Source organism: Muscardinus avellanarius (assembly GCF_963383645.1).
Source record: "Muscardinus avellanarius genome assembly, chromosome: 9".
Taxonomy (NCBI): Eukaryota; Metazoa; Chordata; class Mammalia; order Rodentia; family Gliridae; genus Muscardinus; species Muscardinus avellanarius.
Window position 1 is genome coordinate 58550642 of NC_137795.1, and position 16898 is coordinate 58567539.

The window sequence follows — 16898 nt, forward strand, 5'->3', positions numbered from 1 at the left end:
GCTCTGCTCACTTCTTAAATGCTGGCATTTCCCCAAGCACTCTCCAGCAACATACTGCTCTTACTGTGTTCCCCGAGACAGTATCAACAGCTTCAATTACTTCTCACCACGCATGGCTCCCAAGTTGTCTCCTGGCTGCACTCCTGCACATCCAGTGGTCTCCAGGGAGCACTGTTTGATATCCCCTGAGCACTTAAAACTCTGCATGTGTAATACATCCAGCTGAAACATCACTTGCTCTGACCAGGGTTCCTCAATCTGATCTTAGTGGCCCCTTCTCTGTGCTATAGTGCCCTCCCTGTGCACAAATACATCACATCATTTAATCCAGCTATACTATAATCATATATTATCCTACTATGAGTGCAATATATGATATGAACTTGCTAAATGTTAGATAAAGAAATAAACATAAAACTAGCCACTGAATAATAACAGAAAATCAAGTAGTACTGTCTTGAAATTTCAAAAAAAACTCCAGTCTTAGAACAAAAAAAGTCACTCCAAATCCAATAATTCTTAGTCACTTTGCAGTTGCTTCAGTATTTTTCTCAACCAAATACAGGAGAGACTTCATGTAGTATAGAAGTTTAATAAGGTACTATGCATCAAACATTCATTTAAAAAAACTAAAATTCATTCCTCTTTAATATGTTAAGGAAAATCACCCCATTTATATTTTAATGGGCTAAAGAGATAATGGCTTTCTCTGAATATTAATTATGTATCCAAAACATAGAGATGGGGAAAATCTAGAAAATATTTTCAAATTATATATGCTATTTTACCCTAATAAGGGCTCACATACCTAAGAAAAACAGAAATACCTAAACAGAAATTCCACAAAAAGTAACCACTGACCTAGAGAAAAGAGCCTTTAACAGCAAAGTCTTGAAGTGACCAAAGCTCACTAGTGATTAAAGACATTAAATTATACCAATTAATATTTTCCACCATCAATATTTATTATTGGTAAAATAAATATTTTTTTAATGTTGGCTGAGAAGCAGTTCATATCTTTCAATCTAAGATTTCTACTGCAAGTAATCTATCTTAAGCTATTCAGCAATTCAGATAATTTAAAATTACTGTTCACTGTAAAAATGTTCTACTATGAAGAATTAAAAACAACCTAATTATACAAAACTGAATTTACTCATGCATCAAACAAGTTTTTATTGATTACTTACTTCACTGACTTTGTAATAGGCACTGCTCAAATATAAATATATTTGAAGAGTGAGTGTATATATACATATATGTGTGTATATATATACACATATGTGTGTATATGCACACACATATGCATATATATATATATATTTACTGGACAAGGAATAAAATCACAAAATAAGTGATTATATTTTATTACAGATGCTACAAGTGCTACAGATGCTACAATTGCTATAGAGGAAAATAAAAGCATGAAATTAGGATAGAGAAGAGGGACGTCAATGTCAAATAGGTGGCCAGTGAAAGCTTGGCTGAGAAGATGGCAACTGAGTAGAAAACTGAGTGCCTAAAGGAGAAAGCCTACTAAATGCCTGATGGAAGAAGATCCCAGAAGGACAAAGAGCCAGTGCAAAGACCCTGAGAAAGGTCTTTCTGGAAAGAACCAGGAGAAGATTAGGATGGTTGACTGAAGTAGAATGAAAAATAGAGGAGCACTTTACGTTTACATGTTGGAAACATGATTCCCAATGAGGTGGTATTTGGAGGTGGAGCCCAGTGGGAGGAGCTTGGGTCATGAAGGCTCCACTCTACAATAGGATTTGATGCTATTATCACAGGAGTGAGTTTATTATAAAAGAACAAGTTCAGGCTTTTCTCTTTTTCTCCCATGCCATATACATACATGCATACATACATATGTACATACATACACACATACATATATAATGCATATATATGTGCATTATATTCTCACATCATATGTGTAGTTCAGAGTGATAGTGATGTACATGTACACAGCACTTTGTGGGCTTTCCCTCAGCTCCCTCCCCACTCTTCCCTTCCCCATACAAGATACTGAGATCGGCACTGGTATTCTCATATACGTGCATAATGTCATTGTAAATATTTCCTTCATGAATTCTCCCTCTTACTCCACCTTCAGCATGGAGTGCCATGGCAAGAGGGCCCTCACTAGAAGTGAATCTTTCATCTTGGACGTCTTAATCTCCAGAGCTATGAGTCAAACAGATTTCTGTTTATTATAATTGACTCAGTCTGTGATATGCTGTTAGAGCAACACAAACCAGACCAAGACAGGAAGAATAATAAGAGGTGATATTACAGGCATCACAGAGACCAGATAGTGTTGAGGCTGAGCAGCTATCCTCGAAACTTTACTCTTGAATGAAGTTTTATAAGGGTTTGAAGCAGACTAATTTTTTAAAATTACATTTGAATGTTATCTCTTGGTTGAGCTGCACAATCAAGATGGGAGGTTATAGCAATATCCCAAGCAAGATTTTATGGTGATATGGCTCAAAAGTCACGAAGTGACGAAACATTTTGAGTCTAGCTATTTTGAAGCATAGACAAGAGAATATGCTTATAGACTAGATGTATGATGTGGAAGAAAAATAAGTCAATGGAGCTACTGGAAGGGAGGAGCTGTCAGCTGTCATTAAATAAAATGGGGAAAACTACAAGGAGTAAAGGTGGGGCAAATATCAGGAGGTCAGTTTGGGACATGTCAGATTTGAGGCACCTATCCAAGTGGTGATAACGAAGCTATGTGTGAAGCCAGGCATGGTAGTACATCCTTGTAATCCTAGTACTTGGGAGGCTGAGACAGGAGAATCGAACAAGTTTGAAGCCGGCCTCAGCTACTTAGTGAGGCTCTCCGCAACTGAGACCCTGCTTCCAAATAAAATATAAAATAGGTCTGGGAGTATAACCCGGAGGTAGAAAGCCCCTGGGTTCCACCCCCAGTACCACATACACACACACCAAAAAAAAAAGCTATGTGCGAAGGGAATCCGGGCATAGTCCACACAAGAAATATAAATTTGGGCACTATCTATGTGCAGATGTTATTTAAATCCAAGAGAATGCATGCTAAGCACTAAAGTATGACAATAGAAAGGATGGGAAGGCCAAGGACTGAGTCCTGGAACACACCAATGTGAAGAAGTCAGAGAGATAAGGAGGACTGGCAACAAATGAGAAAGGATTACAGTGGGATAAAAGAAAAGCCAGAGGGTATAGTGTGCTGGAAACCAAGCAAGAGTTTCAGTGATGACAGAGCAATACACACACAGCTTCCACAGTAAGAAAAAAAATACTCCTGCAACATACTTTGGTATGTAAATAAATTTGCCTACTCACATTCTAGTTCTTTCATTCTTCAACCCCTTTCCAAGATTGCTCTTCACTTACATGAGAATAACTAATACCGCCCACTGCACTGGAATTCACAAAGCGAAGCGCTCTCAAATGCCTTGGCTTGATCCTCACAGCAACTCTAATGTAGATAAGGCGGAATTTACCACTACCATTTTCAGACAAGTGAAGACACAAAGAGGTTGATTTGCTCAAGATCACATAAACCAGCAGCAAGGCACAGATAGGAATTACCTTTATTAGCTTCAATACTACTTCTTGTAACACTGTAGGTCTTGGCAGTTAGAGCAAAATGTAAATAACACCCTCCCCCCAGTAAGTAGCAAACATTGGAAAACATTTACCAAGAAGGCTGAGCATCACCTGGTAAAGTTTTTCCATTCTAATGCCCATCTCAAGGAAAAGTACTCACTAGTTTCCATTTTTGCTTCATCTATCAGGCTATGAGTTCCTGGAGCTTAGTGATCTTATCTTCTGCATCCTTGTTCATCACCAGTTGAGAGGTAACTGAGAAATGATTGCTGATATACTTTACAGGAATGGAGGATCCCTTGTTCCACTTGATACGATTATTTAAAGAATTTCTAAGATGCCCTGCAGAAGCAGGATATCAGGTAGGGTAACAGTTAAAGGAATTTTAGCAATGAATCAGTTCCCTGGGTTTCAGGCCACTAGACTGTATTCCTTTATCTAAAGGCAGTGATTCTCCTAGCAAAATGTACCATAAACCTCCAAAGGGCTGGTCAAACACAAATTGGGGTCTCAACCCCAGTTTCTGATTAGGTAGGTTGTGTGTGTGGCCCACAAATTTGCAATTCCAACAAGTTCCTGGGCAGTGTTGATACAGCTGGTTCTCAAGCACTTTGAGAACCACTTACCTAGAGAAAAGAGCCTATAACGGCAAAGTTTTGAATAAGACTAATAATGGTTTCTTCAAATACAGAATTGTAAACTTAGAATAAAATTCAGTATATTCTTATCACTGGGTTTTTATTTCAAAGTCTTAAATTTTGTTCAACTGAGAGATGTCAGTTATGATTAAATGCACCAAAAAGATCAATTTCTTTGTATAACTGAAAAATCAAATGCCAACTACTTTTTTAAGATGGTGATTAGTGCTTGCAAAAAAGAATACCTATTTACTTTTTTTTTTTTTTTTTGGTGATACTGGGGGTAGAACCCAGAGGCCTTCTACCTCCGGGGTATACTCCTAGACCTATTTTATATTTTATTTGGAAACAAGGTCTCACTAAGTTGCTGAGAGCTTCACTAAGTAGCTGAGGCTGGCCTCGAACCTGTGCAATCCTCTTATCTCAGCCTCTCAAGTGCGGGAATTACAAGCGTACACCACCACACCCAGCCTATTTATTTATTTTTAAAAGCCTTAAAGTACCTTAAACAAAAATATATTCAATCACTATTTGCTGAATGAGATGATTTAAATAGGTTCCTGTTCAAAATTCCTGGTAAAGCACATGGTACCCTCTTCCAGGGAAGACAGCTGGGCTCACTGAGCTCTGGATGAATTCTAACTCTTTCTTCCCCTCAACTACATGCCTTTGTACAGAACACAATTCACTCATCCATAGAGGGTGGCCTGGTGTATATGAAACACTTGCACAACAGTATATGGATGCCAGAGAATAAATCGGAGGTTGTGAGTACATCAGAGAAAAGATGCATTGCCTTTTGTAGTGCAAAAGGAGAATATAGAAATTGATCTAGTCCAGGGAGCTTCCTCTGTCTGATATGTTCTATGATCACTACCCACAACCTTCATCCAACTAATTCCTGATCATCTTTTGAGTCTCAGCTTTTCCTGGGGAATCAGTCTCCTTGCCTCTTGCCCTTATCTAGGGTGCAACACTCTCATACTGCACACAGTAATTTTCCATCCTCACACTTAGGGCAGAAGTAATTACATGACGTGAGAGTTTGTTTTGAATCTGCCCTCACAAGATTATAAAGCTCTATGTAGGCAGGGGGCCATATGTTTTTCCATCATCTTATCATCTGTACCTGGTATATGAGTACATAATAAATATATATTAAATATTGAATCATCACATGTAACATATTAAGAAAGATTTAAAAAAATGAGAATTACCCATGTAGGTTTTTTCAAGGGGAAGTATAAAGCAACCAAAATATGAGTGGTGTTTTCTGACAATAAAGAATAAAAATCCAAGATGCTGCTGAAGAATCCACTGTGATAGGAAAGTGTGCCACTCTCTAGCATGCTCTGCTATTTCTATCCCTTGTGCTAAAATATGACACTTCACAGATCTGTCAACTCTTAGTTTTACATTGTAAATATTGATGGTGTGAATACTTGCTCACATTTGCCTAAAACATGAGAAATGGTTCTGAGCATAAGAATTTGAAATGGGAAATTCACCTCCACAAGCATAACAGGCGAACTTAATTGTGCTAACTCCTTGAAAACAGAGGCAGAGGCGGAACTCCCTCAGTGACAGTGTGCCTTTGGAATCTCTGTCACCTTCCCCCATAGCCAATGACTTTCAGAGAGTTCCTGAACAAAGGATACCATTGCCTTCAAAGTGTGTAATGGAAAACACAGCTATTTATCAGTTGTTATGGTCAAATACAGAATGTCCCTTGAAGAGCTCATGGTTGATATAGTTAAGTCATATAATCTCATCAGCAAGTAAGCCCACTGTGATGGGTTTATCTGGGTGGTAACCTAGGCTAGTGGGCTATGACTGGAGAAGGTGGTTCCCTGGGGATTTTATTTCCAATAAGTTTCTGGGCAGTGTTGATACTGCTGATCCTCAAAGAACACTCTGAAAATCACTTACCTAGAGAAAAGAGCCTATAACAGCAAAATTTTGAATAAGACACTGTGTTTGTGTCTTTGACTCCCCTCACTTGCTGGTTCTCTGGTCTCTGGTGTGAGAGCAGAGCCTCACTCTTTCCCTCTCTGCTTCCCACTACCATCCCTTAACTCTAGATCTTGGCCTCACATGGAATGAACCTAGAATCTCCAAGAAACTGTGAAGAAATAAGCCTTCCTGTCTCTACATTGTGTGGTCAGGTCTTTGGGATGAGAACAGTGAGAATGTTGACAGAGACACCAATCTTCTGATTCGTATGGACTTGGAAGCCTCAAAACCTCACCAAATCTAGGAAGGCCGTGCAATTCAGTTCTACCCTATCACCACTGCCTCACCTCCCAGTTAGTATCAACGCATCTCTCCACCCCACAGGAACCACTCTAGCACTCAGCGATATTGTTACCAAAGCCAGTCTTCTCTCTGCATTCCTCATCTTTAGGACTTCTTTGAACATAGGACACACAACTGCCCCTTTCATCTTCAAAGGCTGCTCTCCCTCCCTCACAACTTCATACTGCTACATTTTTCCTGGACTAACCATGGCCTGTGAGTCTCTTTTGGAAACTCCTAGATTTCTGTTTTCGATAATGTTGGTAAACCCAAATCCTAGCTTTGACCTTTCTTCTCACTCCCCAGATAATCTCATACAATCCAGTAATTTCACCACCTTCCTCATTCAAGTGATTCTCAGGTATCCATACCAGCCAGACCATTCTACTGAGCAACAGAACCCAATAACCTGACTGCTAACCGAACAACTCTACTCCATGACAGCCAACATCAGTCTCTCTAAAACGAAGCTCCTCATCTCTTTCCTCACATTCTTTCTCCTGGAGTTTAAAGTCATCCTCCTCTAGTCAACCTGGAAACTCTCACTCCCTCACCATCCCAAATGACTTACTGTCAATTTTATCTTCTAACCACGACCTCTTTTCAACCTTCATCACTATTTCTTGACTGAGGCCCTTATATCTTCTTCCTGGACTATCGCAATCATCTACTAGCAAGTCTCACCTCTTTCTCCCACATCTCTAATGGGGCCTCCAAATCAATACCCAGACTATAGCATATTATTCCCATTTTTTTAATCTTCTATTGCTCTCCATCACCTATCAAATGAATAGCAGCTTTTTTTGGGAGGTGGGATTCGGGATAAAACCCAGGGGTATTTGACCTCCGAGCTATACCCCCTGCCCTATTTTTTATTCTTTATTTTGAAACAGGGTCTAAGTTGCTGTCCGCGAACCGTGATCCTCTGGTCTCAGCCTTCCAAATGCTGGGATTACAAGCGTGCGCCACCACACCCGGCCGAATAGCAGCTTTTTAGTTGGACATGAGGCCCCTTACATCAGGCTCCTGCTTCCCTCTCAGATTCATCTCTCATTAAACTCCTCATTGTACATTATACTTCAATTATAACACAATGCAATTTTGTGTTTCTGCATGTCATAGTCAGCTTTTGTGTTGTTGTGAACCAAGTGCCTGCCGAGTACAACTTAGAAAAGAAAATGTTTTGGGGGCCCAGGGTTTCAGAGGTTTTGGTCCATAGTCAGCTGGTTCTGAGGCAGAAACTGGCTGGCAGGGCACTTGGTGGGGAAAAGCCACTCTCACATCATGGTAGCCAGAAGCAGAGAGTGAGACAGAAAGGATCAGGAAGAAGTACAGTCCCCAAGGCCGTGCCCTTTGTGATCTACCTCCTCCAGCCATACCCCACCCACCAAAATACCACTCAGGAAGCCCATCCAAACTATTAACCACTTAGTGGATTTATCCACTAATGAAATTAGAGCCCTGATCTAATTATTTAACCTCTGAACATTTTTTCCACTACCAATACATGAGTGTTTCCAGGGGACATTCTACATTCAAGCCATAACACTACCCTTCTCCAATCTATGTTCCACACCTGAAATATCTTTCCCCACAGTGAGCCCACACTCACATCTCGGCCTTGTCTGCTTGGCAAGTTCTTATTGTCCCTTCAAGTCTCATCTACTTCCTCTTTAAGGCCTTTTCTGATTCTCACCAGTAAATCTGACTGTCCTTTTCTCCTCATGGAACCAAATTCCTTCACTGAAATTGTTTACAATATATATCTCATCCTTACCCACATAAACTATATTTTTAATTGGTAATTTAACATCATGACATTTTTCCTGCAACATAGTATAAGCTGAATTAATGTCTGTGGAATAAAAACTGTTGGCAAAAAGTCATCATTCAATAAAGAACCAAACAGACCAGTAGAATCACATTATGCAAGATTTTAGAGTAGTGAACTAAGAATCAGCTATCTTGTGATTTAATTTACCAAATTTAAATAATGTATATATAATCTGTTCTTTTTCCTCTCATGCACTCTATATTTTAATACTTTACTCCAACACTGAATCATATGCTGGCCTTCATATGTTCTCCTCTGGCAGCCCAATTAAATCATTATCCAGAGCCAGGCGTGGTGGCGCACGCTTGTAATCCCCGAGCTTGGGAGGAAGAGAAAGGAGGATCGCGCTGGTTCAGAGCCAGCCTCCCTGGCTTAAGAGACCCTGTTTCCAAATAAAAGTATAAAATAGGTCTGGGAGTGTAGCTCAGAGGTAGAAGGGCTTCTAGGAACCACAGTACCACCAAAAAAATAAGTAAATAAATAAACCATTATTAAATGAGTTAAAAATCCTGTTCCAGTACTTGGATAGGCCTCATCTACGAACCTTTGAAGTCTCACTGTAGACCCTTCCAGAAATAATATCTAGCTCTACTAACCTAGAAAAAAAAGCCACTGTCATATTTATATAGATTTTTCTTTACTATATTAATCACATCTTGTCCTCATAATAAAGTAGATAAGGTCTGCCTCTCCTTTCCATGTCTCTATCCTAGGCCACTGGCTCATATTCTGTCCTATCCGAGGTTGGTACATAGAATGTGTGCTCATCTAAAGGATTAGTCTGGCTGTAGTGACCAAAGCATCTTCTCTGCTGGCCTTGACCTTCACCTGTTTTTATTACTATTATTTTACAAGTGAAAGACAGATGCCAAGAGAATATCCTCTACAGGCTCCTCCCATACAAAACCCCAGGTAATTCTGTACTTTGGGATGTCTAGTCCTGTTTTGGCTTTTTGTTTCCTTTGGGGACCATTTACCAAAGTCATATCCTATTCTTGTCCTTCATTTGCTGGCACTGCAGTTGACTTTACTTTCATTTCTCTTTCCCAAACTATCACTTCCTGTTTGTGCTTGCACTTCCATCCTGCTGATTTTCTCACCAGCTGAACATTCCAAAGCAATCATCTTTCTCTCCTTTTCAACCCCACGATCCACAGACTTTGACAAAGGAGGCTGTATTCTCTGAATTTCACCCCAGAGTCCAATCCTTTGCAAAAATTTAAATGCAACTTCTTCCATTAACCTAGTTGTATTTTTGAAGGGCACTTCACTAGATTACTCCCAGGTCAGTTTTCTATGCTTCTCTTTCCTTTTCTTTTATTGCTTTCCTTCACAGCCAGGCAAGAAAACTGCTAGACTTTGTAACTTGGTTAAACATCACCACTTTTATAAAAATAGTGATGAAGGGAGGGGAGATAAACAAGATTTAGAATGACCTCCAGATTTTTCCGTACGCTTCAACGTTGTCTTAAATGCTCAAGGGCTGGCTTTAGCTTCCAGCCTTAAAACCCCTCAATATAGCACCCACTTCTGTTAATAACAAGCAAGGGAAAGAGACGCAGAGCAGTTACTTTAACTGTGCTGTATTCTTAGGCATCTTGGCCCACATTTCCATAGCTGTATCTCAGAGAAAAGTGCAAAACTCAAGGGGACACTCCCTCCCCATCCTTGCCCTCAAAGCCTGAACACTTGTCTGCCTTACTTTCTTCTTAAAAATAATGTCATAAAGAAACAATCAAGTCCGCAAATTAGCTCAGCTGGTTAGACAGGTACCAACAAGCAGATTTTGCCCCTGGGAAGCCACTAGGCCTCTCCTATTTCCAAAGCAACTCTCACTCCCAGTCAATGATCTTACAACTCTGTCATCAGGAAGAATATAAATGGATTTGTGCATTACCATTTCTAAATCCATACCTAGCCACAAGCAGGCTCAGTAGCATCCCCCTCTATGTTTTATTTTTTTCTATTTTCAGAGGAACAAGTCAAAATTGAGACCATAAGGGATGAAGCACATGTAGTTTCTAAAGCCAATAAAAGAGCTGGTATGGACTGAACACAGCCTTCCTGAACTTTCTGTCTGCCATCTCCCTGCCTCTCCTCTCCACGTCTCTGTCCTAGGCCATTGGCTTATACTCTGTCCTGTCCCAGGATATGTGCATAGAACATGTCACTCATCTAAAGGATTAGTGCGGCTGTAGTGACCACAGCATCTTCTCGACTAGCCTTGACCTTTACCTGTTTCAAGCAATGCTTCATTAGCTTCATTACTAAGAAGGAATGTTATAAGAGGCTCAATCCTTTTTCACTTTAGAAAAGACAGGCATCCTGCATAATGGAACAGGGAAAAGGGGTTGGGGACTAAGCTTATCCCAAACTGAGGATGTCCAAGAAGCGGCTTTCTGTAGAAACATGGAAGAATGGATTGTTCCCAGGTGACAAGTAAAATTGTAGAATACTATTATACCATTTATACTAAAATCTCTGAAATGAAGCACAGCTGTTGGTTGAGAGCTTGCCCTCATGCTCCTAATCACAACACTGCTGTGTCTTTGCGTACACCCTTTGATCTGATTCTCTTTCATTTCAGGCTGTCCTGGGACTTGTCTTGTGGGGAGAGGAAGATGAAAATCCATGGATGATGGATGATGTCTAGAATATAGATACCCTTGGATTCAAGCTGGGGTAAAATTCAGAAGTTATGGCATACACAAATAAATAGGTTCTGGCTTTTCTTCCCAGGGGGGCTATTAGCTAACTTATTTTCTGCTGCATAAATTTAAATGACCCAACGCCCTGATTCCTAGCAGTCTTCCTAAAAACAGCACCCATTCCTTATGTCCTCTGCAACGCAACCACTCAAAGTAGGTCAGAAATGTTACTTCCTTCCCCTCATTGATTTTCATTAAGAGGATGCACTTTCTGGAACACTAAAAAGATAATCACCCAATACAAGTACCAACGACACCCCCTGGACATTTTTGGCGCACTAAGTCTCGTTCCCCTAAAAGCAGAAGAAAATCTCATCATCCATAATTTATCCTCTTTGGCTGTAAATCAACGGTAATCTCAAGCTATAAAACACACAGCTGCAAGGCTGAAGCCAGGTGATAAAGAAACTCCCCAAAGGAGCAGACTCACTCTGCCTTTTCTAATTTTCTACATCACCAACCCGCCTCTTGCCCAAGTAGACGGCCCCCCTACCTAATTCTTATCCATATTTTGCCAGAAGAATGCCAAGAGACACCGCACACTGGTTTAGCAAATCCCCAGGGCCTTTATCGGGAAGCTGAGTGCAGGGGAGTAGGAGGAAGGCTTTAGTAGAGACTGGGGAGTAGAGAAGGGGAGGGGAGGGGAGGGGAGGGAACCCTCCCGTGTGGGTATCTGGGGCTCTGGAAAAAACTGTAATGAGATAGTTCTCCAAACCCCACTGGCGGGGCTTCCCCAGTCTCCTCCCCTTGCCGAAATCTCTCCTGCGACCCCAGGTTCTCACAACTGAATCTCCAAAGAAGGCGTCGCAAAGTCCTTCCGAGCCCCCCAAACACACAAGCATGATCACAGAAGCATCCCCAGCAAAGCCACACACCCTCTCCCGGCCAGCATACCGGGGCCGAGGAACTTCAGCCCTCAACCCAAACGGAAAGCCCCCGTCCTCCGGGCAAGAGCCCAGGAGGGACGGCACACCGAGAAATAAACGGGCGCCCCCTCCCCCGCCCCGGGGCGAACTCCAGGTGAGGGGCCAGGTGCTGCTCACCTCCTGGCAAGGAGGAAGCGGGCGGCCGGGGGCGGGGGGCGCGTCCCCAGCCCAGGCCGCCTGGCAGCCGGCGAGCGCCCAGCAGCACAGCCAGGCGGGGCTCCAGGGCGGCGCGCGCCCGCGGCGGGGGACCCCGGCCCGCCGCCCCCCGCCCCGGCCCCGGCCCCGGCCCCGCGCGGGCCCCGGCGGCGGCAGCGGCGGCAGCAGCAGCATCTCTCCCGCGCGGGCCCCGGGTGCGGGCGGAGGCGGCTCGGCTGGGCTGAGCTGGGCTGGGCTGGGGCGGCGAGGAGGCTGCGCTGCCCGCGCCCGCTGACAGCTCGCAGGCTGAGCTCGCTCGCGGCCCCGGCGCCCGTCACGCCGGAGGGAGGGACCGGGACGCGGGCGCGGCGCGGGGGCGGGGCGCCGGGCGGGGCCGGGCCGGGCGGGGGCTGCGGCTCGGCGGGCGGGGGGCGCCACCCGAGGGAGCCTCGGGACGCGGCAGAGCCCAGCCAGGCCGGCCCCGGCCTCCAGGCCCCCCAGAGGCGCGCTCCGGGGATGGAGCCCGACTCAATGCAGGTCATCAGAGCATCCGATGTCCGCGGGTCTTGAAAACCTCCCTGGTGGCCGCATCACTCACAAGCACAGAGGCGCCCCAGGAGGTCCCTTGCAAAGGACCAAAGGACCCGTGCGGGCTAGGTGGTGAGGGTCTGCACGAAATGGCGGGGAGAAGCGAGGGCTGGGTGTAGATGTACTGGGGTTCAGGTTTCCCCCTCTGTTTGGTGAAAATAATAATACTACTTACCCCCACGGGGTTGTGGTAAGGATTAAGTAAATTGATGTGCACCACGCACTTAGAGGAGTGCCTGGCCCACAGCAGATGTGATGTCTGGTGATAACGGTAGTAACCCTAATTAATGCTGGTACTGGTATTATTTTCTGGGGGTGTGTAACCTTGGGCAAATAAGCTTTTCTGTGTCTGGGGAAGAGTTTCTTCTCTACCATGACTGAGATAGACTTCTTATGTTTCATTCAAAAACATATTGAGCCTGGCTAGGTGGCTCACTCTTGTAATCCCAATACTTGAGAGGCTGAAACAGCAGGATGTCTCTGTTTTCCATCCCCAGTACTGCAAAAATAATAAAAACATATTGAACCAACTGGCAGAAATCAAGCGGTCAGCAAGATTGACATAATACCTTTCTCCCTAGTGGGGATCCCAAGAGACCTTTTTTTAAAATTATGCAAGTCAGTTAGTTATCCTGCTTTAAAGGAGTCCAAATATTTGATGACCGATTGCCTAGAGAAATCTATGGGGCACAAAACATAAATTGACCTGAATTTGTCTAGAGTGCTGTCTGTAATGTCCTTTTAAATTTATTTATTTATTTATTTATTTATATTCAATTTTTTGATACCAAAGATTGAATCCAGGGGTGTTTTTCCTCCAAGTTACACCCCCAGCTATGTTTATTTCTTATTTTGAAATGAGGTCTCGCTAAGTTGCTGAGGGTCTAACTTGCACCTGGAACTTAATTTCTCCCTATTTTAGCCTCCCAAGTACTGGGATTACAGTCTTGCTCCACAGTGCCCAGCTTCTATGGCCCTTTAATAAACATATCTAAACACAAGTCTCTCTCTCTTCCTCTGCACTCCTTGGTGAGTGTGTGTGTGTGTGTGTGTGTGTGTGTGTGTGTGTAGCATTGTTTTTCAAGTATTCAATGTGATAAGCAACTTCAGAATGAATGCTCATTATACATAACCTATGTGCATATGGAGAGAGCAAGAGACTGACTGAATGTATTGATAGAGGAAGCCGGGTGTGGGGACACCTGCTTGTTTGTACTTGGGAGGCTGAGACAGGAGGATAGGAGTTCGAGGACAGCCTCAGCTGCTTAGTGAGGCCCTCTACAACTTAGTGAGACCCTGTTTTAAAATAAAGAATAAAATGCTGGGCGTGGTGGCACACTCTTGTAATCCCCGCGCTTGGGAGGCAGAGGCAAGAGGATCGCGCTAGTTCGAAGTCAGCCTCGCTGGTTTAAGAGACCCTGTTTCTAAATAAAAATATAAAATCGGTCTGGGAGTGTAGCCCGGAGGTAGAAGGGTTTTCAGGAACCCCAGTACCACCAAAAAAAAAAAAAAAATTAAAAAAAATTTTTTTAAAAAATGCCGGAGTAATGGCACACTCTTGTAATCCCCGCGCTTGGAAGGCGTAGACAGGACTATCCCGCTGGTTCGAAGCCAGCCTCACTGGCTTAAGAGACCCTGTTTCCAAATAAAAAAAATACATAAAAACAGGCCTGGGAGTGTAGCCCGGAGGTAGAAGGGCTTCCAGGAACCCCAGTACCACGAAAGAAAGAAAGAAAGAAAGAAAGAAAGAAAGAAAGAAAGAAAGAAAGAAAGAAAGAAAAGAAAAGAAATGAAATAAATAATCAGGCTGGGGGTGTACCTTGGAGGTAGAATGCCCCTAGGATAATCCCTAGCACCAAAGAGAGAAAAAGAGATACATAGATATAGGCATATAGTTATATATATAGATAGATATATAGATATGAAATTTATGTGACACACATATATTCTGTGATTATATATATATATATATATATATATATATATATACTGATAATGTGTTTTTGTAAATATTTTGGAAAATACTGAAGAATATCAGAAAAAATACAAAAATCAGGGATCCCACTGCCCAGAGAAGACATTAATATTAATAATGTTAATATTCAGAGAAATTTTTGAGTTTTTAACTGAATGTATATTGCAAACTGGAATAATAATTTTAACCCGCTTTTATATTTACCTTAATAACGTGTATGTTTTATATTTTCTTAGGTGATTAAAGTCTCCAACAATGCAGTTATAATAACTGCATAATGTCTTTTCTTTGGCTATACATAATTTACTATTGTATATTAGGCATCTCAAGTATTCAATGTTATAAATAATTATAGAAATAATGCCCTTAAGACTTAATCTATTCATATTTTTTAAAATTTCTGTGAGACTCTTCTAGAATTCAAACCACTGGATCATGTGGCATGTACACTTTGAAAGTTTTTGATGAATAGTGCATGAATTCTTTCCAAAAAAATTATATCATCACCCAGCAGTTTTTGACTATTTATGTCACATCGCCCCAGATTATACTTCAGATATTTGCCATTCTGGTGGAAGAGATAAATGCTCTTTTCAGTATTTTTAAATGTATTTTTATTATTGGTGATCATATTAGCTTTCTGTCACTGTGACAAAGTACCTGAGAACATCAACTTGAAGGAGGAAAGATTTATTTTGGCTCACAGTTTCAGAGGCTTTACTCCATGGTGGGCTGGCTCCATTGCTTTGGGCCTGAGGCAAGACAGAACATGAAGCCAGGAGGCAATAGTAAAACAAAGCTGCTCTCCTCATGGTGGCTGGGAAGCAAAGAAGGGAGAAGGAAGACAAGATAAACCTTTCCAAGGAACACCTTCCCAGCCACCCAATTCCTCCAACTGGTTCCCACCACTCAACAGTCCACTAAATTATGAGCCCATCAATGGATGAATCCATCATTGAGATCGGAGCCCTCCTGATTCAATCACTCACCTAAAACCACACTTCTGAACATTGTGCTCTCCGGACTAAAGCTCCAATGTGTGACCCTCTGGAGGCATTCCAGACCAAATCAGACGGTGATGTTGAATAACCTTTCATGTATGTGTACTGACTTCTTGTGTAATTTCCTTCTCAGGTCACGTGTGTGAACTTTTCATTGATATACCCTTTAGCCATTTTCCTGTTGAAGTTCCCTCTGTTGTATTGTTTTGGAAGCAATCCTTAAGTTTTATGTATGCTTACCAAAAATGTCAAAAACATTTTTCTCAGTTGGTGATCTTTCTTTTAATTATTTTTCTGGTAACCTTTCCTGTAGACGATGGTAATTTTTATATACTTAAATATAGCAACATTACTTTTGTGTTGTGATTTCTTTGTTCTACGTTTCGAAGTACCTGGACCTCTGTAAAACCATTCAGAGGCCTATATTTTCTCACTTTATTTCCTTTTTATGTTTATTCTTTAATCCATCTGGAATTTACATGATTCAAATTATATTATTGTTGTCAGCAGTTAACAACATGGCTAATAAATTGAAGACAATTTCTTTCCTTGTAAAATCAAAGGTCATTCAGGCAATGTACATAAGTTAAATACAGATTTTCTTAAGTATGACAATAACTATCAACAAATAATTTCTGATAGGAATGTTACCTATGGGAAAAAGTCTTGACTTTAGGTCATTAAAATAAACACACAAGCTGACAGAGAAAGGAAATTCCAAGAAAACTCTAAAGTGCCCTGTATTTCTAACTTTAGAATGCTAACAGCAAATTATTTGTATAGTTGGTGATTATTTAATCACCAATATTACTCTTAAAATCACCATAAGTATATATTATAATAAAAAATTCCTAATGGACTTCTTTCAAGAGAGGTTTAACCACTTACAATAAAAAAGTCATCATTTTTTTTTGACAGGTATATCTGAAAACTGAACTTTATTAAAAATTAACAAAAACCATAGCTGAAGTGTTGCTATACATGTAAATTTGCTTTTTTGTTTTGTTTTTGTTTTTTTTCTTTTTGGTACTGGGAATTGAACCCAGGGACATTCCACCTCCCAATTTATACCCCTAACCCTTTTTATTTTTTTATTTTGAAACAGGGTCTCGCTAAATTGCTGAGGCTGGCCTCAAACATGATACACTTCTGTCTCAGACCCAAAAACACAGAGATTAGAGGTGTGCACTAGCAT

General features: G+C 41.6%; 1 protein-coding gene across 1 annotated transcript in view; it reads right to left on the bottom strand.

The window, feature by feature from the left end:
• The window catches only part of ELAPOR2 (endosome-lysosome associated apoptosis and autophagy regulator family member 2), a gene marked incomplete at both ends in the record, with an annotated part of 173203 nt that extends 160869 nt beyond the window's left edge, over positions 1–12334 (bottom strand). Inside the window, one exon of the mRNA XM_080700830.1 lies at positions 12122–12334. Coding sequence (XP_080556956.1) covers positions 12122–12334 — 213 coding nt within the window. The remainder of the gene's footprint in view (positions 1–12121) is intronic.
• Positions 12335–16898: the final 4564 nt, after the last annotated feature.